The sequence below is a fragment of the Rhineura floridana genome, chromosome 15 (genome assembly GCF_030035675.1).
Source record: "Rhineura floridana isolate rRhiFlo1 chromosome 15, rRhiFlo1.hap2, whole genome shotgun sequence".
Taxonomy (NCBI): domain Eukaryota; kingdom Metazoa; phylum Chordata; class Lepidosauria; order Squamata; family Rhineuridae; genus Rhineura; species Rhineura floridana.
This window is the reverse complement of record NC_084494.1, coordinates 19,495,629-19,523,147: the sequence shown is the minus strand read 5'-3', so window position 1 is coordinate 19,523,147 and position 27,519 is coordinate 19,495,629. Positions and strand designations below refer to the sequence as shown.

The following is a 27,519-nucleotide window of genomic DNA, read 5'->3' as shown; positions in this document are numbered from 1 at the left end:
AATAATGCGCACCTGCAGCTTTATAGGCACACTGCATCCAAAATGAAGCGCGCTCCAGTTCCCCTTGCGGCCACGCGTGGGTCAGAATTAAGCCCGTGTTTCAAATCCCTTCCAACTGAAATCAAGCGAACTTTAGGGCTGCGATCCTAAGAAAGTAGTTGGAGGGTGGAACCTCCACTGAGCTCAGTGGGGCACTGATATGACTTCTGACAGGTTGCGAGCAAACGGCTCGCGTTGTGAGCTGAGAATGGCTTAATGGCGGGCAAGGGATAGTGCTGTGCGTGGTACCACCGGCCTTTATATATATAGTGTTAATAAAAGGAGGCCTGTGCCTTTAACAGTCACTTCCCTCCGCTACCTGAACTTTCCTTGGCTGTATTTTTAGAACGTCCAACGGCTTTCCGAAAGGGGGCGCTATCGACACCCTCCTCCTCCATCCCATACCTTGCTCACAGTGATTCGAAACATTATTTACCCGTCATGCTTTTCCCTTGCCCTCCCTCCCTCCTCCTCCCCTTTCCTTCTTCTGTATCGCATCGCGCCTGCCTCGTGTATTTGTGCGTGTGCGCGCGCTCTCCCCCCTTTCTCGTCCCGCGCGACACCTAACTTCGCCGACTGGAATTTTGCGCGCGTGCACGCTTGTGTGCGCGTACGGGGGGGGCGGTGTAGGTGGAGGACCATAGAGCTAGGGTTGTGTGAGAGGGACAGGGCTAGAGCGTCGAGGCAGACAGCGGCAGCAGTAGCAGCGGGCGGGGCGAGCCAGTCAGAGTCCGCCAGGAAGCTGAGAGCGAGCTGCGCCGTGTGTCTCCTCCTCCGCCTCGTTCCCCGGACAAAGCCGCCGCGGTCGCCGCCGCTACCGCTACCACCCCCGCCCCTTCGTTTCTCCTCCCCCATCCCTCACCAATAGTTCACCTCGGAACGACGCCTCTGCCGGACGGAGCCATGTCGGCCAGCAGCCTCTTGGAGCAGGTACGGGGTGGGTTGGCTGGCTGGCTGGCGGCGGTAGTGGTGGGGAGGAAGAGGCGCCGCCGCTGCCGCGCTAGGAAAGGCCGCGGCTTTGGGCCTAGCATGTGGCGAGGTGGTAGTGGGCAGCGCAAAACGGACAGGGAATCTCTCTCGCGCGCTCTTTGCTTCTCTTCCCTTCCTCGCCTCGCTGCCTTTTGAAACGAACCCCCGCCGTCAGGCCCCGGCCTTCCTCCCGCCGAAGCCTCCCCGAGGCAGGCTGAGAGGCCTAGGCTGGGCTGCTCGACTCCTTCCTTTTCCTCTCCTTCCCGGTTGGCCCCCCTTTTTTTATCTCATTAACTTATATTTCTCTCCCCCCCTTTTTTTCTTTGTTTTTTTGAACGCTGCTGTACCCTCCCCGTTCCAGAGACCTAAGGGCCAAGGTACCAAAGGTGAGTAAGTGAGTGAGGAGGAGCCGTAGCGGGAACGGGATCAAAGAAGGCTGGTGGTGGGTGGGTTCGTTTTTAGTCGGATTTCCATTTCTGTTTTATGGGAGGCAAAGGAAGAAGGAGGAAGCGGCCCCAAATTTGGCCCTCGTTTTCTTGCTTTTTTAAAGGTGTATGGGTCATGTAAGTTTCTGTTGTGGTTCCTTTCCAGGAACTGTAGTGTGGATGGCAGTGTGGGTGCAAATTAATCTGATTTAGAAAAAAAAGTGGGTGGGAGGAAAGCTGCATATTTTCCTTAAGTGGTGATGCCCCGTTGGTAAAATAAAGGAAGTAATCATGCCTATGCAGTTTGAAACATTGTTCTACTAGTAACGTGTAAGTGAATCCCCAATTGTCAAATTAGTTGATTGGGCAACAGTGACAGTGATGAGTTATCCCTGGATAAGAGGGCACCTGTGATGTATTTAGTGGGCTTCTTAATTTAGCAGAACAAGGAGCTGGATGCTTGGGAATTAACGTTTTGAGTTAATTGCAGAAGTGAGTCATAGTTGAAGTAGGATTAAGCACACATTAAAAGATGGTGGTGGTAAATTTATGTTAGTGGACTGAGGGGGTATTGCACGTTCTCATTTTCTCTAGGCTTTCCTCCCAAATTTGCAATATGAGGATTGCAGGATAATGCATGGCTTACAGCAAGATGTGGGGAACCTTTGGCCCTCTAAATGTTGTTGAACTTCCATCATCCCTGGTTGTTGGCCATGTTGCTGGGGTTGATGGAAGTAGTTCAGTAACATCTGGGGGGTCAAAGCTTCCTCAAACCTGGCTTACAGCATGCAGTATGGTGTCCAGATATTGTTGCTCCAACTTCCAGCCTGCATGGGCAATAGTCAGGGATGATGGGGGTTGTAGTCCAGCAATATCTGGAGGGTACCCTGCCTTACAGTATGAAGCTTGATAAGGGTACACAGCTTAACTCTTTAAAGTGAAAATGGGTGCCTGTTGAGAAGGAGGTCCTGTAAGAAAAACTGGTGGAAGTGAACAGTTAGAGAAATGTAGTTGTCCCATAACATTCAGACTAAAGGAGAGTAATAAATTCATTGAGTCTTCACATTCCTTTGTAGATAAAGAAGTGAGCACTGAGGTGGAGGAGGAAGAGCAAGATTTTAGAGACACCCTAATGTATAGATAAAGCTTTTCAGAGAAGTTTTAAAAGTGGTGGAAACATTAAGAGACTTAAGAGGTCACTTCATGGCTTCCAGTTTGCAGAACAAAAATCTATCAAAGCCTATACATCTGTTTCTCCTTGTCTCACCTTGAAATACCTCACCATGTGAGATGGACTTTTTTTTGAAGGTGGAAGTGTAGGTTGATTAAGTTGCTTTTTCACTAAGTTTACACTGAAAGCCAAAGGAAGGATCAACTAGTAACTAGTCATGATCTATCTTCCTCTACTGAATTTTTGTTGAAGGTTTAATATAGCTTAATATAGTTTAGTATCTGTAAAGAGAGTTCTTTTTTGTGTTTAGTAATGACAGCATAAATGTAAGTGTACTGCCTTCAAGTCGATCCCGACTTATGGCGACTCTACGAATAGGGCTTTCATGGTAAGCGGTATTCAGAGGGGGTTTACCATTGCCCTCCTCTGAGGCTGAGAGGCAGTGACTGGCCCAAGGTCACCCAGTGAGCTTCATGGCTGTGTACAGGGCTTAATTTGTTCTTTAGTCCTCAAACTAGTTTACAGTGCCAGGATCAGCACTGAAACAGAAGAAAAATGAGTAATACTCATTTATCTCTGTGCAGGATTTGGGAGTAGGGGGCAAATCTTTCTAGATCATTGGGCACTGCTGATAGGGAAGATGGAATCCCCCTGCATGTCTCATCAGCAATAAACTCTTGAGCATTCATGTTGTTACTGAATAATCATTGTTACATATTTTTGTCTTCAGTGCAAAATGGATCAGTGCATCAGAAAGATGGATTAAATGATGATGATATTGAACCTTATTTGAGTCCTCAGGCCAGACCGGTGAGTGAAAGAAAATGTACCTATTTGTTTAATGGGTAGGGTGCACAATTAGTAATTGTTTCCTTTTCTGCTACCATCTAGCTTTCAGGATTGTTTTTAGGTGGGCATCTTAGAGTTAGCAAACTGCTGATTATATTGTCAACTTCATACATATATTCATATGTAACTTCTCTGGAATATGCAGTTCACTGTGCTGAAAGCACATGGTAACAATTGAATGTTAGCTGAATAAAGCTTAAAAATATTTTAAACTCCCCCTCCCAAAAAAAACCCTGTTCTCCTTAGCTCAGAATCCTGAGTAAACTGTTTTCAGCTTCCTAAAAGAAGTGTAGAAAACATGTTATAAACTTCTCTTTCTCTCTCTCTTGACAGCAGAGGCTTCATTTATAAATAATTTAAGCCTCTTTTGTGGGACTAAAGCCATAATTCACAGCGTACTCACTAGGTAAAAAGTCCCATGGAACTTAGAAGGACGTGTTACTGAGAAAGCATACTGAAATTATCCTGCAAATTAACTAAGCAGTTCTATCATAACTATATTTACTCAGAAATAAGTACCATTAATTTCAGTGGGACTTGTTTTCAATGTGCTTAGAATTATATATTAAATCAAGCTAACCTGTGGATCTTAACCCAATTCTAACGAGATTCATATATCTAGGAGGGAATTTTTACTCTACCATCTGTCATGATGACTTGGTACTAAAAGATTTCATTTTGAACACTTTTTCTTATCTGTTCTGCTGAACAGCATTTTTGGTCTTTATCTGTAGTTATTTGTGGGTGAAAGGAGGGATGTTTGAACATTAGATTTAGTTTCTTGCTTTGGAAGAGAGCTAATCTTGAATATCAGTTTAATTTTGACTACTTGAAAGATAGCCATGATTGTCCTACTTCTGGAAGATATTCTGGTTCAAACTCTGGCTGGGATCTGCTAGGAGAGAATTCCATAATTGTGGAGCAGTGACATAGATGTTGCTTCATGTATGGTATATTCTAGTATGCAATTGTATGGTCATGTGGGCAGTGCTCATCAGTCTTGGAGATTGAGACAAGATGAAAATCTGTCTGGGGTTTCCTGGATTCATGAGTACATTGAATTTCTCCCAGTAGGCCACAGCATCCTAAAGCAAGCTGTAGTGTGCTCCCAATTGCTGATGTGCCGGCAGCTACTGAGCTATCATGAAGGGCAAGTAAATGCATTGCAGTAGTTGTGCTTCAAAATTTCCAAGACATAAGAGGTGGCTGTCAAGTTTGAGTCAGGAAGGAGTAGCAGCTTTTTCATGTCATAATTTCATGAAAAGTGTTCAAACCAGTGAATTTCCAGCGGTTTGAACAGATTAAGAACATGTATGTAAACCTGAGGAATCCAGGGCAGACCATTTCCCCCATACATGCTGGATGTTCCTATTTTTCTGCAATCAAAGGCCTGCTACTCATTATTACCTCACTTTTATTGGCTTCAGCTCCAGTTGGCTTGTCTGCATCCTGTCCCCCACTTGTCCCGGATATCAAGTAAAGTGACTGCAGAACCTTGGTCGGATGAAAAGAAAAGAGCTGGGTGTTGCCAGCATTCTTATGACACCTCATGCCAGGTCTTCACTTGATCTTGCTTAGTGGCCTTGTGTATATACATGTTAATCAGGAGAGGGTGGAATCCTATGATGGTTGGTTCACAGTCCATATTTCCCTGCCAGGAATGAATGGGACTTCTTGAGTAGCTGTGTAACATTCTGACCGTTCTTTTAGTTGTGATACCAAACCATACGATCAGTTCTTTCAAAGACTATTGGAAGTTCTACTATTTTGCAATTGCTTATCTGTTTCATGGCAAAAAAATTGATTTGGGGCCCAAAGAACAGTTTTTCTGCTATGCATGATTGAACATTAGAATGGCAGAGGGGTAGGAAACAGATAGGTATCTGGATGCATCAAAAGTTATAGAAAAATCATCCACTCAGCAGCCTGCTGGAGAGAGGGTGACAACTGGTGGGTGTTACCTAGGGTGTTTTCAAGGAGAGCAGACTCCTGGACAACCTTAAATCATCTTGGATTTAATTGTGCTTAAACTAATTTTTTTTGCCCTGTTATTTCTGGCTCCAGTCTGCTCTTTGAGGAAAGTTACAAAATGAATCATCAAACAGTTTTTTTTGTCAGTAATAAAAAGATGTGCTACTTGCAGCTAGATTCATGTCATCATACCCCTCTCTAGAGAATACCAGCAAAAAATCCCAAAAGACAAGAGCAAGGCCCTATTTAAATTCTGAATGAAAGCCTGTAGAAAAATAGCTTTATCTGTAAAGTAGATGCTAAACTAAATTTAGCAGGTTTGAGGTAATTTAGTCTTTGCATGTAGGGGAATTCAGAGTCACCAAGGCTGCAATCCAATACACACTTACCTGGGAGTAAGTCCCATTGTACCCAGTAGAGCTTATTTTTGAGTGGACATGTATTGGATTGCAGCTCAAGTCATTAACTTGGTCTTGGCTGTTACCAGGGCTGTGGAGTTGGTACTCCAAACCTTTGACTCCCAACTCCTCTATTTTTCTACTGTCCGACTCCGACTCTACAACCCTGAAAAGGGCTGTAAATGTCTTTTTAAATTGGAAGCTCTCGTAGGAGCATTTTTATCGCTGCCTGAATATGCGCTGTTCTTGGCATCACAGCATTTGTCTTCATCTGGGTCCTGTGTCATACACTGACACACAAAATGATTTCCATCTTCAGTTATGGTGAAATGCTCAACTACAGCTGACTTCATGGGAAGCTTCTTTGACATTTTGAATTTATATTTTAAAAAATTTGTCAATCAAAATTTATTTTGAAGCCGGAGTCGGTACATTTCTACCAACTCCGACTCCACCCAAAATTGCTTATGACTCCACGACTCTGACTCCACAGCCCTTCTGGCTGTTACGTCATAGTCAGTCTGCTCCTTGAAAGGTTTGCATTGCTAGAAATGCAGTGCTATCTTTGTACTCTTCAGCCTTTCAGTTTCTTGAGTAGTAGGTCTTCTGTAAACCAGGGAGACTTGTGTGTCTTAAGGTATCTATCTATGGTCAGCTTTGCATTTTGGACAGGCAACTGACACAGCTATCAAGATCTGTGATGTGTTTTACACGATCCTTGTCCTCTGACAGTTCTGGAATAAATTTGACTCCATGAGAAAATTGAACCATTGTCACAGTGTTTTGGGGAATAGGGCACATACTATTTACAGTGAGCTTAGTACCATCAGTTACATCCTTCATCTGTGTAGGTGGTGGTGGGGTCCATTTCTAATTAACTTCAATCAAGATTTAAAATTTCGTGATTTTGTATACAGCAGTATGTTCAGTAATGCAGTTAATGCCTGTTTATTTGCTGGCATTAAAGAGAAATGTTCTGGCAGGCTTGAAAGATATTTTTTTGTTCAAGCAGTTGGCCTTTTGGGGAGCTGGTTGGTCCTTGAAGTGTATTTCAAATGAATTTTCTTAAAAGAACTTACAAAAATAACATTTTGCAATGAGTATTTGATGTGATGCCAAGCACGCAACAGATGTATAGGTTTAATGAACCAGCCTGCAGGTCACAACAGGGCTGTACGAGTTTGTCCTTTGAAATGCCAGTGCATGAGTGACTTATCTGTTCTTAGGGCTCTATCCAAAGTTCTAATAAGAGCAGGCCCATTGAAATTAATGGACATGACTCACTTAGGTCCATTAATTTAAATTGTTCTATTCTGAATAGCACTTAGGTGGATATAGCCCTTAATCTTAGATTATTATTTTCATTCTTAGCTTGTCAGATTCTTCCTTTCCCCACCCTTCAGTCTCACAAAGATTTCATAGTTGGCTTTCTTGATTCTATGGTGACTCTATGTCCTATTTAAGCCTGGGGCAGGGGGAGCCCAAACTGCATATGGGAAAAACTGCAAGTGCTGTCAAAAGCAGCAGTCATGCTCCTCACCACTTCTTGGTAATGTTTGTTAAAAAGTTATAGACTTTTAAATATGATGAGTGATACGACATCATGGTGCTCAGTTGCCACCCCCCACACCTGTGGTACTTGGTTGTGGTATGGGGCAACTGAGCATTGTTATATATTACCTTGTTAAGTGTTAGGGAGCTGTGGATTTGTGGCATTCGTGAACAAATAAAATAAGCTGTTTAAATAATTTTTTTAAATCAAGACTGTTTCTTCTGATGTGGGTGCAACATCTTTTATTACAGCTGAGTGATAAAACAATGTTTACCTTTGGTGTTTCATTTTACAGCAAGTAAGAGTTGCCAGCTGTGAAGTTTAGTGCGTGGCCTTAGACAAATTGCTTGATCTCTTAGCCTAGCCAACTTCACTGCTTTGGGTTTCTCATTGGAAGGGCAAGAAACATATAAATTGTGAACTCACAGTTTTGAACTCCTGAAATCTGGCAAGGAACTATTTCAAAACAGAGGACACACTCCTTTGAGAAGTCCTGTAAAAATTCATGGGAGCTGTTCAACGGCACAGCCGTATGTGGCTTGCCTAGGAGAAACTCTGAACTGTACTCTAGTATGGTTTTTGCCCAGTTTTTTCTTTGAAATTTTATACTTCTTGTTGGAATACATAAAAGGCTTTTACACTTTCTCTTGGTTTTGGGGCGGTGGGAGGAATGTCAGGTTAATTCTGAGAAGTTCTTAATTGCTGGTGCAGACGCTTGGTATTAAGACACATCTTAAATAATATAATGCATATAATTAAAAATGAGGCACACTTTATTTGGATTTTTTAAATTTGAAGTTGTAGAGAATTATCAACCCAAACTCAGATAGAAACACAATTAAAGATTTCTCCCCATATTTTATTTTATCAGTGGTGAAATTCACTGAAATCAATATGTTTGGTCTGAAATTTAAAAATGCCCAAGTACTTCTGGAAACGTCAACCAGATTTTCATACCTTGAAATCTTTGATCCATTTTTCATCCTGATGTTTTCTTAGCCCAGTTGCACAAAATTGCACCAATCCTTTAAAAATAAAATGAAGTTGCAAGAATGGGGTCCTCCCTTAGCTTTTTCATTTTTGTTTGAAGTATTAAATGTTAGCAACCTGGTAATTCAATAATGGACCTCATTTGGATCCTATTAATTGCTTTCTATACTTCATTGGTATCAGTATGCCAACAAATCTTGATTGTATCAGTGGTGCTTACTGCCGTCCTTAACCTATTTGTGTTGAATGTGACTACTTTTAGTACAGTGGTCTGAAAAGAGCAGTAGTTCAATGCTTCATGTAAGTAGCATGGTCAACTGATCTTACTCTATATTGCCCCAGGCTTTTATATGGGTAAGAAGTTCAAACCCCTACTAGACAAGTTGGCATTTTTTGGAATATCTTTGAGATTTAAGAGTTATCCCATTTTCGTAGCCCAATTGCTCATAAATTGCTCCCAATCCTTTAGAAATAAAAACAAAGTTGCAAGGATGATGCTTTAAAATCAATAGCTCATTCTTTGTGTTGACCACAGATTTTAGTGAATAGGTTTGCAGTGAAACTACAATGTGGGAGAAAAGCTTGTGGAAGGCACATAGAGTTTTCATGCTGCAATGTGCTGTTTGTTTTAACTATTCAGGTCTTGCTTTTCTGTTCCAGAACAACGCATACACTGCAATGTCTGATTCCTACATGCCGAATTACTACAGTCCATCCATTGGATTCTCCTACTCTTTGGGTGAAGCTGCTTGGTCTACTGGGGGTGATCCACCAATGCCCTACTTAACATCATATGGACAGCTAAGCAATGGAGAACCTCACTTTCTCCCGGACGCCATGTTTGGACAGCCAGGGGCCCTTGGCAGCACACCATTTCTTGGTCAGCATGGATTTAATTTTTTTCCAAGTGGGATTGACTTCTCAGCTTGGGGCAATAACAGTTCTCAGGGGCAGTCAACTCAAAGTTCTGGGTATAGTAGCAACTATGCTTATGCACCAAGCTCATTGGGTGGAGCCATGATTGATGGACAGTCTGCTTTTGCCAGTGAGACCCTGAATAAGGCACCTGGCATGAATACCATAGACCAAGGGATGGCAGCCTTGAAGCTAGGCAGCACTGATGTAGCAAGCAATGTCCCAAAAGTTGTTGGCTCTGCTGTTGGCAGTGGATCTATTGCCAGCAATATTGTAGCTTCTAACAGTTTGCCCCCTGCTACCATTGCTCCTCCAAAGCCAACATCCTGGGCTGATATTGCCAGCAAACCAGCAAAACAACAACCCAAGCTGAAGGCCAAGAATGGCATTGCAGGATCAAGTCTTCCACCGCCCCCCATAAAACATAACATGGATATTGGAACTTGGGATAACAAAGGGCCAGTGACAAAAAATCCTTCCCAGGCTTTAGTTCAGAATATTGGTCAACCACCAACCCAAATATCTCCCCAATCAGTGGGTCAGCAAATGAGTAACAGCCCACCAGCAGTGCAGCCTTCAGCAGGACAACAACAACAACCCCTGCCACCTCCACCACCCCAATCAACTCAGCTGCCAGTTCAGCAACAGGCAGCTCAGCCTGCCCGCTGGGTTGCACCTCGTAACCGTGGCAATGGGTTTGGCCAGAATGGAGTGGATGGTAGTGCAGTTGGACAGTCTCAAGTCACTTCTGGTTCTGCCCCTTCGGAGCCGCACCCAGTCTTGGAGAAGTTGAGATCCATCAACAACTATAATCCTAAGGATTTTGATTGGAACCCGAAACATGGTCGGGTTTTCATTATCAAGAGTTATTCTGAGGATGATATTCACCGTTCCATTAAGTATAACATCTGGTGCAGTACAGAGCATGGTAATAAGAGACTGGATGCTGCTTACCGCTCCATGAACGGAAAAGGTCCTGTTTACTTACTGTTCAGTGTCAATGGCAGCGGTCATTTCTGCGGAGTTGCAGAAATGAAATCTGCTGTGGACTACAACACATGCGCAGGCGTGTGGTCCCAGGACAAATGGAAGGGACGCTTTGATGTCAGGTGGATTTTTGTGAAGGACGTTCCCAACAGCCAACTCCGGCACATTCGCCTAGAGAACAATGAGAATAAACCAGTGACCAACTCCAGGGACACTCAGGAGGTTCCTCTGGAAAAGGCTAAGCAGGTGCTGAAAATCATTGCTACCTACAAGCACACCACTTCCATCTTTGATGACTTCTCACACTATGAGAAACGCCAGGAGGAGGAGGAAAATGTGAAAAAGGTAACTTGCCAGACTGCCAGGGTTTGGTAGGGTGGAGAAACCAAGGGAGTTAGGTGTGGTTGTATGGGATAAAGTTGACCATAAACACCTGTCCAGAAATGAGTTTGAAGGGAATGTCATTGCTTTGCAGAAATTTATTCAGAAGCTTGTTTAGTACACAAATACCTTGTAATGGAATACAGTTAGCAGACTTCAAATAGAACTCTTCCCACTGCCCCGCAATTAGAGGGCTAGAAGAGGTTGCTTATAGTCTTGTGTGTGATCTAAATGATGATCAAATTGCTGCCCTTTGGTGAAAAGTATAACTGTATTTTTGTTTCTAATCAATATGTTTGATATGATTTCTCCATTTTGTACTTATGATTTGTATGTATTCAGACTGCTATGGCCTTTTGACTTGAGCAATAAAATTAACTTGACATCTCTAAAAGATGTGCTGGGGACAGTTTTACTTTTTGAGTGGTTGATAAGAGGCTGCTAATAAATGGGAAGTAGAGCCATAGGTCAGGATCCAAATGCTTACTTTGGGCATGCCGAAGGCACAGGTCACCTTCATGTCATGTCAAATTGCTTATGTAACTCCTCTCAGTTTCAAGAAGTTGTATGCCATATGACACAAGAGTTGCTGTTGGAGAAACATAAGTCCACACCTGCCTTAGGCATCAGGAGCTAGCTGCATTTGTGGTTTGTATGCAGGCCATTGAGACATAGTTTATGTAAGTGAGGGATGGGGAACCTGCGGCCCTCCAGATATTGAATCTCTGTTGGCTATGTGAGCTGATGTTTCCCATGCTTGGTATAATGATGAAATCCAGTGCTGCACCCCTGGGTTGGGGAACTGAAGGGGAATAAAAAAATCACTCTTCTCCTTATGTTAATAGATGTCTCCCGGATCAAAAACAAGTAGAATGGCAGTGTTGATATCACCCTAAAACAAGTCTTGTTGCATCTTAGATTAACAAATCTATTATGTCATAAACTTTTGTGGGCTATCACTCACTTCATCAAATACACATATAGACTAGCATAACTATACATAGTACTACTAGTACAGCTATATAGATTAGCATAAGTGTTTCCTCCTCCTTTCAATGTAAGCAAGTGCAGGTTTTCTGGCACTGGTGAAGAAGAAGGGCTGCTCCCGTTATGTGCCCCAGCAAGACGTACCCAATATGTATATGAGTGTGTATATATATATATATGTTTATGACCTACCATATCCTTGTGACTGCAGTTTGTGTTAAACTGCTTTGGATACTGTGTTTTAAACTGCCTTTCACGATGAATGGTGGGTAATAAATTAATAATAGACTTTTTTTAGAAAAAGGAAAAGTTGCATGGGAAAGGTTAAGGTGCTCATGTCCACCTATGGGTGCCAGGTTGCTTCTGGAACCTTGAAGAGTGATTTTTCTCAGGACTGAATTATGATGACCCCTGTCATTTTTACAGGAGTGACTTGTAAGCAGAGCTTGGAAAAGTTACTTTTTTGACCGTAACTCCCATCAGCCTCAGCCATCGTGGCCACTGGATTGGGCTGATGGGAGTTGTAGTTCAAAAAAGTAACTTTTCCAAGCTCTGCTTGTAAGGCACCTGTATTGAAAAAACACAACAAGCAAAGAAGCAAAACTAAGTGGGCAAAATAGGCCTTGGTGTGATGGTTATGGTGGGGCCACCTGTAGAACTTTAAGAAGATGCAGGAAGGAACAATTGCAGAGTAGGACAAGCACATTAATTATTTCAAATCCAATGAGTACTCAATGATTTCAGTCACTTGTATTTAAAATTGCAGTACTTTTGTTAAAACGTATGTATTAACAGCACAGAAAATGTTAAAAGCTGATATACCACTGAAAAACATTTTTTTAACTTAAAAGATCCTCCTTGGAGTTGACTCAGTGGGCCCTCAGATGGACAAGTAAAAACTGAAAAATATTCTTGTGTCCCTAGCGTATTGTCTATGCAAAGTGATTTATTTTACACAAGATTGCTACAGACTGAGAAGTGGGCTCCTTCTGGGAGGAAGGGTGGAATATAAATTAAATAAATAATAAATAAGTACATTAAAAGGAAATTGCTTGTTTTGTGATTGTTTAATGTTTAATACATCAGATGAGAGTGTACAGTTGGCAGAAACTCTTTAGTAAGCAGGAGCTGGCTTTCAGTTTTACTAGGAACTAGCATTTACTAATGGATTTAGCAAGAACCAATGGGTGGCATATTCTTTAATCTCTTACCTTGTGTTCTGGAGAAGTACCTCCACATATAAGTTGATAAAATATGTTATCCAGGTACCTGTAAATTGACATAAGCCTTATTGGTCTGCTGCCTTTTGTATCACGGGTACTATTTCAAAGAGCTTTTTATCTCCACAGTTGCTAGATCCTTACTCTTAGAAACTTCAGCACTTCGGTTTTTGGCTGATGTGTAACTTTTTAAAGCTACGATTTGTTTAATTTCTTTGGGATTTACCTATTACTGTAACTCCTCCAGTGCTACTTTCACATGGTAATATTGGGAAAACTTGCATTTTCAAGAGTCTTTAGATGTGTAACAATTTTCTGTGAAAAGATAGCATCTTATCTGTTGAAGCATGGGTGAACTCAGGAATGACCAACTGCTGCATTCTCAAAAACCACTTGATTTGTCCAAACAATGTTTTTTGGGGGGTGGGGCAGGCAAAGATATATTTTGTTGTACAACCAACTCTTTTATGGGTCATCAGGCTGAAAAATAAAGCACCACCTGGCAGCAGCTTTGTGGATCATGTTTGGTCTTGTATATCTGGGCATCACATGTACAACCAAAAGGAAGCTGTAATGAGTGGAGCATCTCGTATAAAATTGTTTCAGAAGTCACGAGTGAAGCTCTCATTTTTTGCCATGGTCTTACTAAAATTTGGTAGAGGAGTTAGATGGATAAAACTGGATCATAAGAACCTGGGAAGCTTCATTATAGCAGATCACTCTCCTTGTCTAAGTTCTCAGGCACATGATCTTTCCCTAGCCTGCAACCTGATCCTTTAACTGGAGATCCCAGAGATTGAATCTGGGGCCTACTGGATGTGAAGCATGTGGTCCCACCCCATATCAGGAGTTGGTCATCTCTGCTAAAGTGATCTACTGGGAAGTAAATCCCATTGAAGTTAATGGGACGTTATTGAACAAACATGGTTAAGGGCAGGATTGCATTGCTTTGCTCTTACTGGCTAAGTGTTTTGCATCATTATCACATTTGGTATGGCTATCTGTTTAGTTGTGCTTTGCTAGTGTGTGTTTATATAATATTTTTTTAAAAAGGCTATTTAAATAAAAACATCTGATTAAATTGCAGATGATCAGCACACTAGACTTGCTGCAATGGGCTGTTGCAAATTGCTTTCACAGGCCTGTCAAAAGCTTTTGAATAAAGGTTTCCATATTTACAAATTATGTGGCAATGTTTTAAAGTGTTAGATTAGGAAATGTACATTTGAAAGAAGACTGTCATTGGATTTTTGCTGATTATTGGGATAGCCACAGGTTGTTTTACTTTAAATCACAAATTGCAAAAGTAATACCCTATTCACACACTGCATGTGTTAATTAGCTTACCAGTGCCAGGATTCTTTGTGTTGCTACCAACATTGCCGTGTTAATTGGTCATTCTAATTATTTTTCTTTTAGACAATCCTCATTGTTGAACTCGCGTTTCATTTCCCTCTAATCTTGCGCCACTATATTCTCCACCCCCACCGTAGGTTTGTTGTTATGTGCCTTCAAGTCGATTTTGACTTATGACGACCCTATAAATCAGCGACCTCCAATACCATCTGTTATAAACCACCCCATTCAGTTCTTGTAAGTTCAGGTTTGTGGCTTCCGTTATGGAATCAATCCATCTCTTGTTTGGTCTTCCTCTTTATTACTCCTTTCTGTTTTTCCCAGCATTACTGTCTTTTCTAGTGAATCATATCTTCTCATGATGTGTCCAAAGTATGATAACCTCAGTTTCATCATTTTCGCTTCTAATGATAGTTCTGGTTTAATTTGTTCTAACACCCAATTATTTGTCTTTTTCGTGGTCCATGGTATCTGCAAACCTCTCCTCCAACACCACATTTCAAACGAGTTGATTTTTCTCTTACCTGCTTTTTTCACTGTCCAACTCTCACATCCATACATAGAGATTGGGAATACCATGATCTGAATGATCCTGAATTTAGCGTTCAGTGATACATCTTTGCATTTGAGGACCTTTTCTAGTTCTCTCATAGCTGCCCTCCCCAGTCCTAGCCTTCTTCTGATTTCTTTGTCTCCATTTTGGTTAATGACTGCGCCAAGGGATTGATAATCCTTGACAAGTTCAGTGTCCTCACTGTCAACTTTAAAGTTACATAAATTTTCTGTTATTACTTTAGTCTTCTTAACGTTCAGCAGTAGTCCTGCTTTCGTGCTTTCATCAGCATTCGTTTCAAATCATAACTGGTTTCTGCTAGTAGTATGGTATCGTCTGCATATCTTAAATTATTGATGTTTCTCCCTCCAATTTTCACACCTTCATTTTGGGCCAGTCCTGCTTTCTGTATGATATATTCTGCATATAGATTAAACAAATAGGGTGATAAAATACACCCCTGTCTCACACCCTTTCCGTATGGGAACCAATCGATTTCTCCATATTCTGTCCTGACAATAGCCTCTTGTGCAGAGTATAGGTTGCGCATCAGGACAATCAGATGCTGTGGCAGCCCCATTTCTTTTAAAGCATTCCATAGTTTTTCATGATCTACACAATCAAAGGTTTTGCTGTAATCTATAAAGTACAGGGTGATTTTATTCTGAAATTCCTTGGTCCGTTCCATTATCCAGTGTGTGTTTGCGAAATGCTCTGCTACCTCTTCCTTTTCTAAATTCAGCTTGGATACCTGGTATTATATATAATGCCATATATACACCATACATATATACACCATAGGTATATATGCTTACTAATTGAGGGGTTACATTTCTTTCATCTGAAGTGAACTGTGGTCCATGAAAGTTTATGCTATAATTTGTTTGTTTTTAAGGTACCACAGGACTCTATTGTTGATAAGATTGTATTGGATCTCCTTGCTTAGAGCTGTGAACAAAATATATAATATTTGAGCTTCAAGAATTTGCCTAAGAATTTGCATTCTGCAGTGAGGTCCAGGAAGGCACTTAAATAATGTAAATTAGGCCAGTCAGAGTCAACAATAAGTGCCAGTTGAGCTAGCTGTTGAAAGACTAGAGTTTCACAATGTGAGTGTGTGATCTTTGGTTAAATCCATTCTAATGAATGTTATTTTTAATTGGATTTATCATTCACAAAATACCAGTGTAGGTGGCTGACTCTTGAGGCCAGTTTTGGATTGCTTGCATCTACTTTTTCTAATTCCGAACAATTTGATAGCCCAGTACAGTGTTGCATTTCATCATAATTTGTTCAAAACGAGCAATTTCCATTCATTATAATTTGTATGTGCTATGCTGGCATCTCACCTAATGCCCTTTAGTATTTCATAGAATGAAATACTAAACATGAATGTGAAAAGCCCAGTTTCATTAAGCATAGGTTTGCTAATTTGAGGGATTAGTCTAAGCCTTGCAACAGATATTGAATTCTCTCTGCATATCGTAGAGGATGAGCAGCCCAGAGGAGCAACAATAGTCATACTCACAGTCACTTGGAGTCTGGCAGACCTATGATAGCCCCAGCAGTTACTTAGGTGCCTGGAAAAGCAGGAGGAGCTGCTATTCCTTAAGCTGGATACATTGGCCTATCTTGAAAAGAGAAGGAACAATGTGTTCTATGCTGTTTTATTGATATAATCAGTAAAATAACAGAAATAAAAAACCCACAATAAATGAGACCTAAAAACTTGATGCTGGCTGTCAAACCATGCAGTATTCTGTATTCTTCAATCAAGCATAGGAAAGATTTCATCAAACCAGTAGTTTTCCTGGTCTGGTGACCTTTAAGTCAGGATCTATGTGCTGTGGAGGCCATGTTTCACTTAAAGTGGTTTTATTCCTCAAAAAAAAAAAATCAAGATCTTGTATTTATATTACAACACTTGGAACTCAGCTATTGTGAAGATTCACAGAATTATGTAATTAATTGCTTTGCTTTGCTTGTTAGTGCTCATATATGTCCTCTTTATCTTAAGGGCAGCACTGAAAGTTACTGTCTTTAGAAGAGGAGCTTCATTGCCACAAAACTGGTTTGAGAAGGGGGAATCAAGAGGGGAGCTTGTGGATGAAGGACACTTCTGCCTCTTCGCCCATAATTTGAACACTCTTCTTAGCCCTCAAGCCAGTTGCTCTGGATTCTGTTGGGGGCTAGATTTAAAGGTCTTGAACATTTATTTATTTATTATACTTGTATACCGCCCCATAGCTGAAGCTCTCTGGGCGGTTTACAGTAACTAAAAACAAATACAATTTAAAATACATCTTTTAAAACACAGTTTAAAACACAATCTAAAAATTTAAAACAATGTAAAACACATGCTAAAATGCCTGGGAGAAGAGGAAAGTCTTGACCTGACATTGTCCCTGAGTTCTAACTTTAGCCAAGCTTGCTGTTCCATCTTGCAGCAGGGTGGTTTAGACAGTAAGCAGGCAAACCGTATTTCAGAATTTTGTGGCAAACCTGGTTACAGCATTAGGGTTGAGAAAGTTCCTCATTACTTTTCCTGATTTTCCACCACCTAGATTTCAGTTCGATAGTGATATTACCCCAGTCTCCTTAAGAAATTATGGTTACAATCTTGTCCATTTTTAGAGGGCTAGTTCAAAGCTAAGACATGATGCAGGATGTGTGCAAACTGTCTTCCACCTTTTTGAAAACTAAAAAGTTGCCTCAGATGCTGTGATTGGGACAGCAAGAGCAGTGAGGAGGATGTGTGTTTGCCTGTCATTGGCTTGTGCAGGTGCAAAATTAGCAGTTACACATGTGAATAGTTTCATGACTTTTTTTTAATTGAAAAGCAACTGCAGGGAAGGTCTCTTCGTCTTTTTCTCCTGCAGATGGAGAAGCAGCTTGGCAAGGGCGATCTGAATGGAAAGACAGCAGGAAGAGAAAGTTAAGCAGCCCCCCATCACTTTTCCTCTCTTCAGACAGTCTGCTGCTGTATATTGTTTTTAAAAGCCAGTAAGAATATGGCCCCATCTGCACCATACATTTAAAGCACATTTTATACCCCTTTATCAGTCATGGCTTTCCCCAAAGAATCCTGGGATCAATACTTTGTTAAGGGTACTGAGACCTTATAGGGGACCCCCATTCCCTTCACAGAGCTATATTTCTAAAAAGTCCCCTGGGAGGAGAGATCAGTTGTTTAACCATTCTAGGAATTTTAACTCACTGGCTAGCTTTGGGGCAATTGCTTCCAACCTGTTGCACTCCAGCTCCCATCATCTCTGAAGCCTGGCCGTGTCGGCTAGGACTAATGGTACATTGGGAAATCTGGCTTAGCCTAACCTACCTTGCAAAGTTGTTTGTGAGGATAAAGTGGGATAACTCACATCCATGCGTGCCATCTTAAGAGTGGGATTCATATGCAGAAAATGTTGTTTACCTTTTTGGTATTTTGCTGCATTTTGGATTTGAGGGCCGTATCCAGCACTGCAGTTCTGCTGGCACAAGGGACTTCCATGCGCACAATGGAACCTCCTCTTGTGTCCCCTCTATCCTCCTGTTTGTCCTCAAAATTGGCCCTGGAGATCCTCTGCACGGGGAGGAAAAGAAATTGATGTCCCATTGCACCAGCAGAACTCCACTAGTGCAGCATTGGATACAACCCTGAATTTCTATAGTTCTTTCTTCCCCTCAATAACTCAATGTGCAGCCATGATCAGTATTTGTCCAATGTATAATGAAAACATTTCGTATGACGCTTTTCAAGCTGATCAGACTTAAAAGTGTATTAATGCTACCAATCCTTAAAAGCTTTAAACAGTACCTCCTTCAAAGACTCCTTCAAAGTCTGTCTCCATCTCACTTTCTGAAATAAACTTGACTAAAGTTCCCTTACATTGCTGTCTGTGAAAGGTCATTTTGATGGTATATTGTTTGGATTTTATGTAAGAGAAGCATCACTGCCATTCTAGTTAGGAGTTTAGTGTAATCTGGGTAGGAAATATCACCTCCAAGGTTCTCTATTCAGCCCTCAAGACTTTTCCATGGGTATCCCCCCTCCATCTCTCCCAAAGCCACACACCCCATGCCTTCCTCAAATGCTTTTGACTGACTGGAATGTGTCCTTGAACTATTATAAAGCCTTTTGCTTCGATAATGGCTAGATGTGCATGTGGGGTACATGTATGGGCTGTGTAGAATCTTCTGGTTTTTCTCTGAGTAGAATGTAGCCTACTGTAGAAACATGAGAGTTACATCTGTTGCTCTGCCCACTTTTCCTTCTGGCCCCACCATGATTTGCATGTGGCCCCTGAAAGGTTCCCTATGAAATAATGTGGCTATCCGGCTGAAAAAAAATCCCCTCCCCCTATTCTACATGATGATGATGATTTATTAAATGTATATCCCACCCTTCCTCCTGAAGGATCCCAGGCAGCAAACAAAACAACTGAACAACAGCAAAAAGAAAAGCATTCTAAAACTTTTAAAATAGTCTAAAGCCCAGTTACAGTTTAAAAGCATTCTTCTGTCCGGTGATCTCCAGGTTGCCAGGAGCAGCCAGTCCCTTTCAGCCATCTCCTGCCTGGGTAGACAGGAATGCTTTCAGCTTCCTCGTGAAAGTCAGTAGTGATGGAGACAGACACACCTTGCTGGGGAGGGCATTCCACAAACAAAGAGCCACCACTGAAAAGGCCCTGTTGTGGGTCAGTGCCAACCAGGCAACCCCTGGTGGCAGCAGCATCAACAAGGCCTCGTCTGCTGATCGTAGAGTCTGAGATGTTTGCTACTGGGGAAGGTGCTCCATTCATTCATTCATTAGTGATCACTCGTGACCGAGTAAGATTGTCTTCCAAGATAAGGTCTTTAACAGTAGGTCTGTAAGTGACTGTGGAGGCCAGTTCTGGATCCACACAGCCTCCCACAGTGAGGACATAGGGTTCCAGATGGAAGATGGTCACGATGAGGATTTGTTTGACATGCCTTCTGCTTAGCTCATTTATCCCATTTGCCCTGTATTCATGCTTCTTCAAAGTCCATAGCACCTTTGATAATAGCCCACCTCCATTTGGGAAGTTCATGGGCCAAGACTTCCCAGTTCTCGATGCTTGTTACATTTTTTTAGATTCACTTTAAGAACGTCTTTAAACCTTTTGCTGTCCACCAATATTCCATTGGTAATTGCCATATTCTCATTGGCTTAAAATGCATTCTCTTATATACAAAGCAGTATTTGCATGAGTGGAAAGCATTTCTTTCAAAGCCAAGACTCTTGATCCGTTATCCACTGCAGCACCCCAAAGCTGCTTCTGAGGGTTTGTCCCCCTCAAACACTTTAGGATATGGCATGGGTGTTGCAGCAGGTTGGCAAAAGTTTGGGGCCTGTCTTGAAAAGCATATCTTCTTATACACTTGTGCAAACATGTGTTTTGGATACAAGCTATTGGCTATTAAGTAATGCACAAACCATGGTTTGGCTGTTGGAGCTATGTCATGAATTCACATATTCCCTTTTCCCATTGCATTCTCAGATTATCTGATTCGAAGTTGAAAAGGTAACTTCTGCTTTGTGCAACCATAGTTACGATTTCTAGTTCTTGTTGAAGGCAAACCATAGTCTGCACAAATCATAGTTTGCTCAGTTTTGGATGTCATGGCACACCATAGTTTGCCTGAAGCAGGAATTGGGGAATGAATTGGCACACAGGAGGGGAGGAACATGTATTCCCAAAGCATGGCTTCAGTGGTCTAAGCATAGTTTGGCTTTTATATGTAGGCGAATCTGCTGTGTTAGCTGAAAGAGTGTAGCAACCAGAACAAGATGGATGACAGGCAAATTTTAAATATATCTACATATAACATTTTTGGTGGGCCACAAGTCTTTGGTCTTGTTTGTATTGACAGTGCACATGTGTTCTGAAAGAAGGAGAACTTTTTATGTGAAGGCATCGGGTTTGGGAAGACAGCAGGTGATTTGCCCCACAATATTTATTTTCAAGGCTATTCTCAATGCAATGAAAGCTAATAATGTTAATTGCTTTCTAGGTGCTATACGATGACTCAGTATGTATTCAGATTATGGTAAATTATATAGTTTGTATGGTGATGAATTTATCAGAAGCAAAATTCTTAAATAAGTACCTAAAAGACTGTTTTAGACAGCTAATCCATTACTGAATTTTCAAGATGGCTTTTCACAATCAGTTTGTAGAAAACACGATTGTGTGAATCAAGAGACAAAGGACATCAACTCAAGGACTTAAGTAGACAGACAGAACTTTGTCATTCTTGAATAACCTCTTGTTTGCAGTAATTCAGTGTGTGTATGTGAGGCTGCCTTTAAAGATTTATTGGCAATTTCAATTAATATGAAGTACAGCTATTAAGATACTAAAGGGACTGGCCATTGGGCTTATATCTCACCAGTATTAAAAGACCTATACTGGCTGCCAGTCTATTTGAGGCAAAATCAGACTTCATTGTTACTTTTAAAACAATACATCTTTGGAACTTTGCTCTTTTGAATAGCTGCCTTCTTCCACATCAGTCTTGCTGACTGGAGGCCTCCTCTGGATTCTCTACTATATGAAGTTAGGTGGGTGGTGACTGGGGAGATGTCCTTTTTGGTGCAATGCCCTCCCCAGAGAAGCTTGCCTGACACCAGTTTCATAGTCCTTCCAGCACCTAATGAAGACTTTCTAAAATTTGAGCTCAAGCTTGTACTATAGATTTTTTTTTACAAGTATCTATATGACTTGTGCAGGTTTTATCAATTTTATGATTCTTGCTTTCTTTTCTGCTTTCTGAGTTTGTGTTTATCTTGTGTGTTGCTGCGGAAATATAGTACTGGATGTTCACCAATAAACAAATATTCCTTGACACCAGTGTCAAAACTTAAGGTTATCAAAATAACATTTATTTTGAGTATCTACAGTCCTGTGAACTCCAGGCATGCAGAATGCAGTCCTAACTTTAACTGAAATAAAGCCTTGTAATTTTAGCATGTGAAGTTGGTTATATAATGGAGGCATATTTGCATGTTATGGGCCATTTGCTCTAACAGAAGTTAATGGGTGAAGTGGAAGAGGGCAAGGTACTAGTCAAGTATTATTTGGTACTGGTAACAGTCCAGTTTCATTGGTGCTGAAGAATGAATTTTGACTAGCCGGTACAGATAGCAACTCATTGGGAAAAGGGGGAATTCTGTGAGCAGGGTTTCAATATGACCTGTGTTTAAAGATAGAACCAGGGAATATGATTTACACTCCAGTACCTATTTTTATTTTATTTTTGGCCACTTTCTGTACCATTTTTAATACGTTCCCATACTAGGTTAAAATAAACAATTTTTAAATGTAATACATAAAATTATAGAACCATCTTAATAAAACGATTAGAGCATACTTGCAGTAAAATCCTAAGTGCCTGTTAGAATGTATTGCTTTCACTTGTCTCTAAAACAGGTTTAAAGAAGGGTGAGTTGATTTACATCAACAAGAAAAAAGGCCAATTTAAATTATTATTATATCTCATGGAATCATAGAATGATTATAGAGTTGGAAGGGACCTATAAGTCCATTAAGTCCAACCACCTGCTCAGTGCAGGAATCCAACGTAAAGTGTACCCAACAGGGGGCTGTCCAGCTGCCTCTTGAATGCCTCCAGTGTTGGAGAGTGCACCACCTCCCTAGGTCATTGGTTCCATTGTCATACCACTCTAACAGTTAAGAAGTTTTTTCTGATGTTCAGCTGAAATCTGGTGTCCTGTAATTTGAGCCCATTATTCCATGTTCTAGGAAAATCGAGAAGAGATCCTGGCCCTCCTCTGTATGACGACCTTTCAAGTACTTAAAGAATGCTACCATCTCTCAGCTCAGTCTTTTCTTCTCCAGGCTAAAGTTGCCCAGTTCTTTCAGTCTCTCCTTGTAGGGCTTTGTTTTCAGTTCCCTGATCATCCTTGTTGCCCTCCTCTGAACCTGTTCTACTTTGTCTCCTTCCTCATATGTTCCAAGCTGATCTGCTAAATAGAATAGAAACAGCTAAAAACATTGATTTAAATCAAGGTTCCTGTTTATTCTCCTTTATATATTTCCTAAACTATGGCACAAATCTAACAACTGAAGAATTTCTTTCGTAAGATTAGGCTTTGTGCCATTGTCGCATTGTACACACCCTAAAGCAGTACTTTCCCAGCCTGGTGCCCTCCAAATGTTTTGGACTACCACTTCAGCACCCCTGCCCATCTGACATACAGGGTGGGGCTGATGGGAATTGGAGTCCAAAATGTCTGCAGGGTACCAGGTTGGGGAAGGTTGCAATTAGGGCATGGTGCGATGGAGTTAAGTCAGAAATGTTTAGTGACAAGGGTAAGTGTATACTATCTGGCCATTAATTACATTGAGAGGAAAAGTAATCTCTAACTTCTAAAAGTTTTAACATTCTAGAATAGTCTACCTGAAATGGTTCTGGAAACAAAGACAACCCCGCGCTCCCCCCCTCCCCCCCATTTAAGACAGTGCTGGATAAATTATTAAAGAAGATCCTACTCTGTTGCCGCTATGATCCATTAAGGTCAAGAAGTACATGCTTTGCCATATGTTTTCTTTTCTCCCTGGAGCCCAGAGCATCAGTAGCTGAACTTTCAGGTGGAGTAGAATAATTCTATAGAACAATGCTCTCTGGAGAAATAATTTGCCTGCCAGTAAGTAAAATTGCAAATAATTTTATTCCAGGCTAGTCAGTCTTCACATATAATCTTCTGCTTCTTTCACTTGATGGCATCTTGTAGGCATACCTCTTCAGTCCCCCTCTCAGTCAGTTGTTGTGCATTGAGTCCTAGATGGACCTGCCTTGCATTGGGTTGTGCCTGTGTTTTGATAATATCCTTTAGTAGAATTAATAGCTTTGCCCACATGGACTGTAGTCTTGTCTTTCACAGTTCTGTTTAACAGATGAGGAAAAGATACCCAAGAGTGACTTTTCTGCTTGGGGCGTCTTCCCATAGTCATCTGGTTGGCTGCTGTGGGAAATGGGATGGTGGATTACAGGGCTGTGGAGTCGGAGACGGAAGCAATTTTGGGTGGAGTCGGAGGGTAGAAATGTACCGACTCCGGCTTCAAAATAATTTTTGATTGACAAATTTTTTAAAACATAAATTCAAAATGTCAAAGACGCTTCCCATGAAGTCAGCTGTAGTTGAGCATTTCACCATAACTCAAGATGGAAAACATTTTGTGTGTCAGTGTATGACACAGCACCCAGATGAAGACAAATGATGTGATGCCAAGTTCAGCGCATATTCAGGCAGCGATAAAAATGCTCCTACGAGAGCTTCCAATTTAAAAAGCCATTTACAGCCCTTTCCAGGGTTGTGGAGTCAGAAGCAATTTTGGGTGGAGTCGGAGTCGGACAGTAGAAAAATAGAGGAGTCGGAGTCGAAGCTTTGGCATGCTGACTCCACAGCCCTGGTGGATTAGATATGTCTTTAGTTTTGATCCAGCAGGGCTATTATGTTCTTACAACTTTGCCAAGGCCATCTGGAAAGTTTATGATAAAATGGGAATTTAAACTGTTGATCAAGTCTTGACTCTGTTTGAAGGCTGGTAATGTATGGCCTATTGAAAGTCCAGCATAGTCCAGCAAACTTGGCTGGGAATCCAGAGTCTGTGAGTTCAAACCGCCGCTCGTGTCTCCTGGATGTCAAGGGCCAGCTAAAACACCCCACAGTGAATGGCTCAAGGGTTACATGCCTTGCCACCTGTGCAGCCGTGGGCAAGCTGCATAGTCCCAAGGAACCCAGTTGCCCCCCCAGCTGGCAGTTGCGGACAAGGAAGGAGCTGGTTTGTGCAGCTCTTGCAAGCTGAGCAGGCCCTAGGCAGCTGGGGAGGACTAGCCTCAGGGAGGCAATGGTAAACTCCCTCTGAATACCAGTTACCATGAAATCGGGATCGATTTGAAAGCAATCCATTTCCATTTTCAACTTCTGTGATGGAGTATAAACTTAAAGCACCAGTCCATATCCAATTAATGATATCAAGGACATTTTCCATTAAGAAACTTTGAACTGATCTATAATTTAAAGCATATCTCTGAATTCCTTCAGCTTTACTGGGAGCAGAGTCTTCTCTGTTGTCAGCCCTGCCTTAGTATCAAACGTGATAACCAGTTGCCGTGGTGTTCTGAGTAGCTTGAATGGATCAGTTATGCCTGAGTAGTTTGCTTGCACTCCTCATCAAGTGCCACTAGTTAACTGCCTAGCCTTGGTCTTTTTGGCTGGCTGCAGATTGTGTGCACTCATATTGTAGTTAGTACAAACTGATTTTGCCTCTTCCCCCGACACCAGCCTGAGTTGCCTGCAAGACTGATTTTCATACAGGGAATAACCTGTTTGGATTAGCCCACATTAACTTTCTGCTTTTAGAGGTTAACTTATAAAATGAGCAGGTAAATATAATGTATTGTATGATTACATATTTGTTCACATCATAAATGGAGTGTAATGCAACTAAATTATATCTGTCACCTTTTGAATGAAAGAGTTAGTCTTCTGTCACATCACTTCTGTAGAGTTTTTTAGGATACCAAGTGGATTTTTTCCCATTTCCCAGAAGCCCTGTAGGGTTGCTTAGGTAAAAGATTACTCATTCAAAGTCGCCTATAAAGCCTTGTTGCTTAACAGAGTTTTGAACGTGGAGCTCTCGGATGCAAACCCTGCAATTATCTTTGGACAACACTCCCCTCCCCCTTTATTTAACTTTCCAATGAAGCATGGCTACTCGGCAGGTTGTTTATCTGTAGGGGAGCCTTTTCTGTAGGGAAGCCTTTTCTAAGTTGGTGCCCTCCAGACAGTTTGGACTGGAACTCCCACCAGAGCTGTGATCCAAAACATCTGGAGGATACCAGGTTGGGGAAGGCTAATACAAGGTGAGGCAAAATATAATCAAAATACATTTTCTTCTCTAGAAGCAAGTGGTTCCATATGTTGAAGAAACACATCCCTTCCCCAGAGATGCAAAAATTATAATTTGCCCGTGGATGTTAATTTTCAGTTGGTGTCTAGATAGCACTGTGCAAATTAAGTAGTGCATTGCCACTTATTTACTATTTTTTCCACAATATAAAAGTGGAAATAGGAAAAGTGATCAGTTTTTGCAGAGCTGTTATGGAGCCTGTGCTATGGATTCTACTACTTTAAGGGTGTGTGTGAAGATCAGGGGAGGAAACAGCAGAAACAACCTTTATCTTGTTCAGGGGAAGCCAATCTGGTGCCCACCAGATGTTGTGACCAATTCCCATCAGTCTCGGCCAACATGACGGATAGTCAGCAATGATAGGAATTGTGATCCAAAACATCCGGAGGGTATCATGTTGCCTACCCTGATCTAGTTTAATAAGTACAGGTCTATAAATTTGCTCAGTGTTAGAAATACTGGGATATCCAGGGGGAAGGAGACCTCAGTGAATGTTTTTCACAACACAGAGAGGCTTTATTCAAAGATGTTTTGGGGATTAAAATACGCAAAAAAAGTGTTTCCATAGCTAATATCTCAGTATATTTGAAATATTAGAAGGTGGTGCAATTCATCTGAACATCTATAATAAGAAATGACTCTTACCATAAGCCCTTAACTTATTTAAGAGTGAAAATAATGTTCTGAAATGTTTACAAAACTGTCACATCACTGACCACTTTTTCTCTCTCTCTGCCCTATAGGAACGTCAAGGTCGTGTCAAGTAAAATGGTGGGCCCTTCCACAGAGACTGCAGCAGACATGCTGCAGTGTGGATATCTTTCAGAAAGGAAGAAAAACTACACCAGAGAAAATTAGAACTTGTTTCATTGACTTCATACAAACTCTTATAAACTTACAGTTTTAAAAAAAGTATTGGAATTTCACAAGAGACATAGGACTTAAAAACAAAACAAAAAAAACCTTCTAGGTAGAGTAGAGGTGAAAACTGTCCCCTTTCTTTTGGCTTTGGTTGTGATTTCAGAGCATACGCTTTGGTTTTTTGTCTTTTTACTATGTTGAGCGGATTTTGAAGTCCGCAAGTGGCATATGCCTTTTCCTCTAATTTTTAAACCTGCTGCTTCCCTGGTTTCCTGACCTTCTGAAACCCTCTTTCTTCTGGTTTTTTTTTTGGCATTTGCACTTGGAACACCGAGTTGTGACTTTCTTTTGGACATCTACCATGGAAAGTGGAATGAATAACTTTTTTTCCATGGACTGGAAGAGGAATTTTATGAAGAATGTGAGTTTTTTATGCCTAGAAGATTTGAATGGAATCTGTCAGCAAGGTCATGTCTGAGGGGTGGTTCATTTTCTCTCAGTCAGATACGAGGAGTCCTAAGAAATGTTCTGTTCTTGTGCATTATATGGATTACAGATTAAGTCTGGCTTGATTTGATTTGAAGGCTGAGAAGAGAACAGTGGTAAAAACTTGTTTGTTTACAGGAAAATTAATTTTGGAAGAAAAATATTGTAAACTGTGTAGTGAATGTTTCTTCAGTTTTCTTGTTAAGCCAATGAGGAATGGGCGCTGCCTTTCTTTCACCATTAATCACTTCTCAGTAATAAACGTGAGATCCTGTTGAGCATCACTTTTTGGCCCCTTAGTTTTACTGCTTGTACATAGCAATGAGGAGCCTCAATATGAGGAATAAATGCAGCAGTAATGAACTATAATGCGGATTTCTATCCTGTAGTTCATTGGCTAGTTCTGGTCTTTCTCATTTTAATAATTGACTTCCCTGGGAGCTGTTGCCCT

General features: G+C 41.2%; 1 protein-coding gene across 3 annotated transcripts; it reads left to right on the top strand.

The window, feature by feature from the left end:
• The first annotated feature begins 476 nt into the window (after positions 1-476).
• Positions 477-27,352, top strand: YTHDF2 (YTH N6-methyladenosine RNA binding protein F2). 3 transcript variants are annotated; one of them, XM_061596974.1, is made up of 6 exons: positions 479-969; positions 1,370-1,394; positions 3,335-3,414; positions 4,881-5,009; positions 9,025-10,611; positions 26,465-27,352. In XM_061596974.1, exons 1-6 carry the CDS (start codon positions 943-945, stop codon positions 26,486-26,488), a joined length of 1,872 nt encoding a protein of 623 aa, XP_061452958.1. In that variant the 5' UTR covers positions 479-942; the 3' UTR covers positions 26,489-27,352. The 3 variants fall into 3 exon arrangements, with proteins under 3 accessions (XP_061452959.1, XP_061452957.1, XP_061452958.1); XM_061596973.1 differs by lacking the exon at positions 26,465-27,352 and having other exon boundaries at positions 478-969; positions 9,025-11,041; XM_061596975.1 differs by lacking the exons at positions 4,881-5,009; positions 26,465-27,352 and having other exon boundaries at positions 477-969; positions 9,025-11,041.
• Positions 27,353-27,519: the final 167 nt, after the last annotated feature.

Excerpts from the sequence above, each read along its gene's own strand:
- YTHDF2 (XM_061596973.1), top strand. The coding sequence starts at position 943 with ATGTCGGCCAGCAGCCTCTTGGAGCAG. Across the intron at positions 970-1,369 it reads CCAGCAGCCTCTTGGAGCAG|AGACCTAAGGGCCAAGGTAC; the intron begins GTACGGGGTGGG and ends TCCCCGTTCCAG. Across the intron at positions 3,415-4,880 it reads TGAGTCCTCAGGCCAGACCG|CTCCAGTTGGCTTGTCTGCA; the intron begins GTGAGTGAAAGA and ends TATTGGCTTCAG.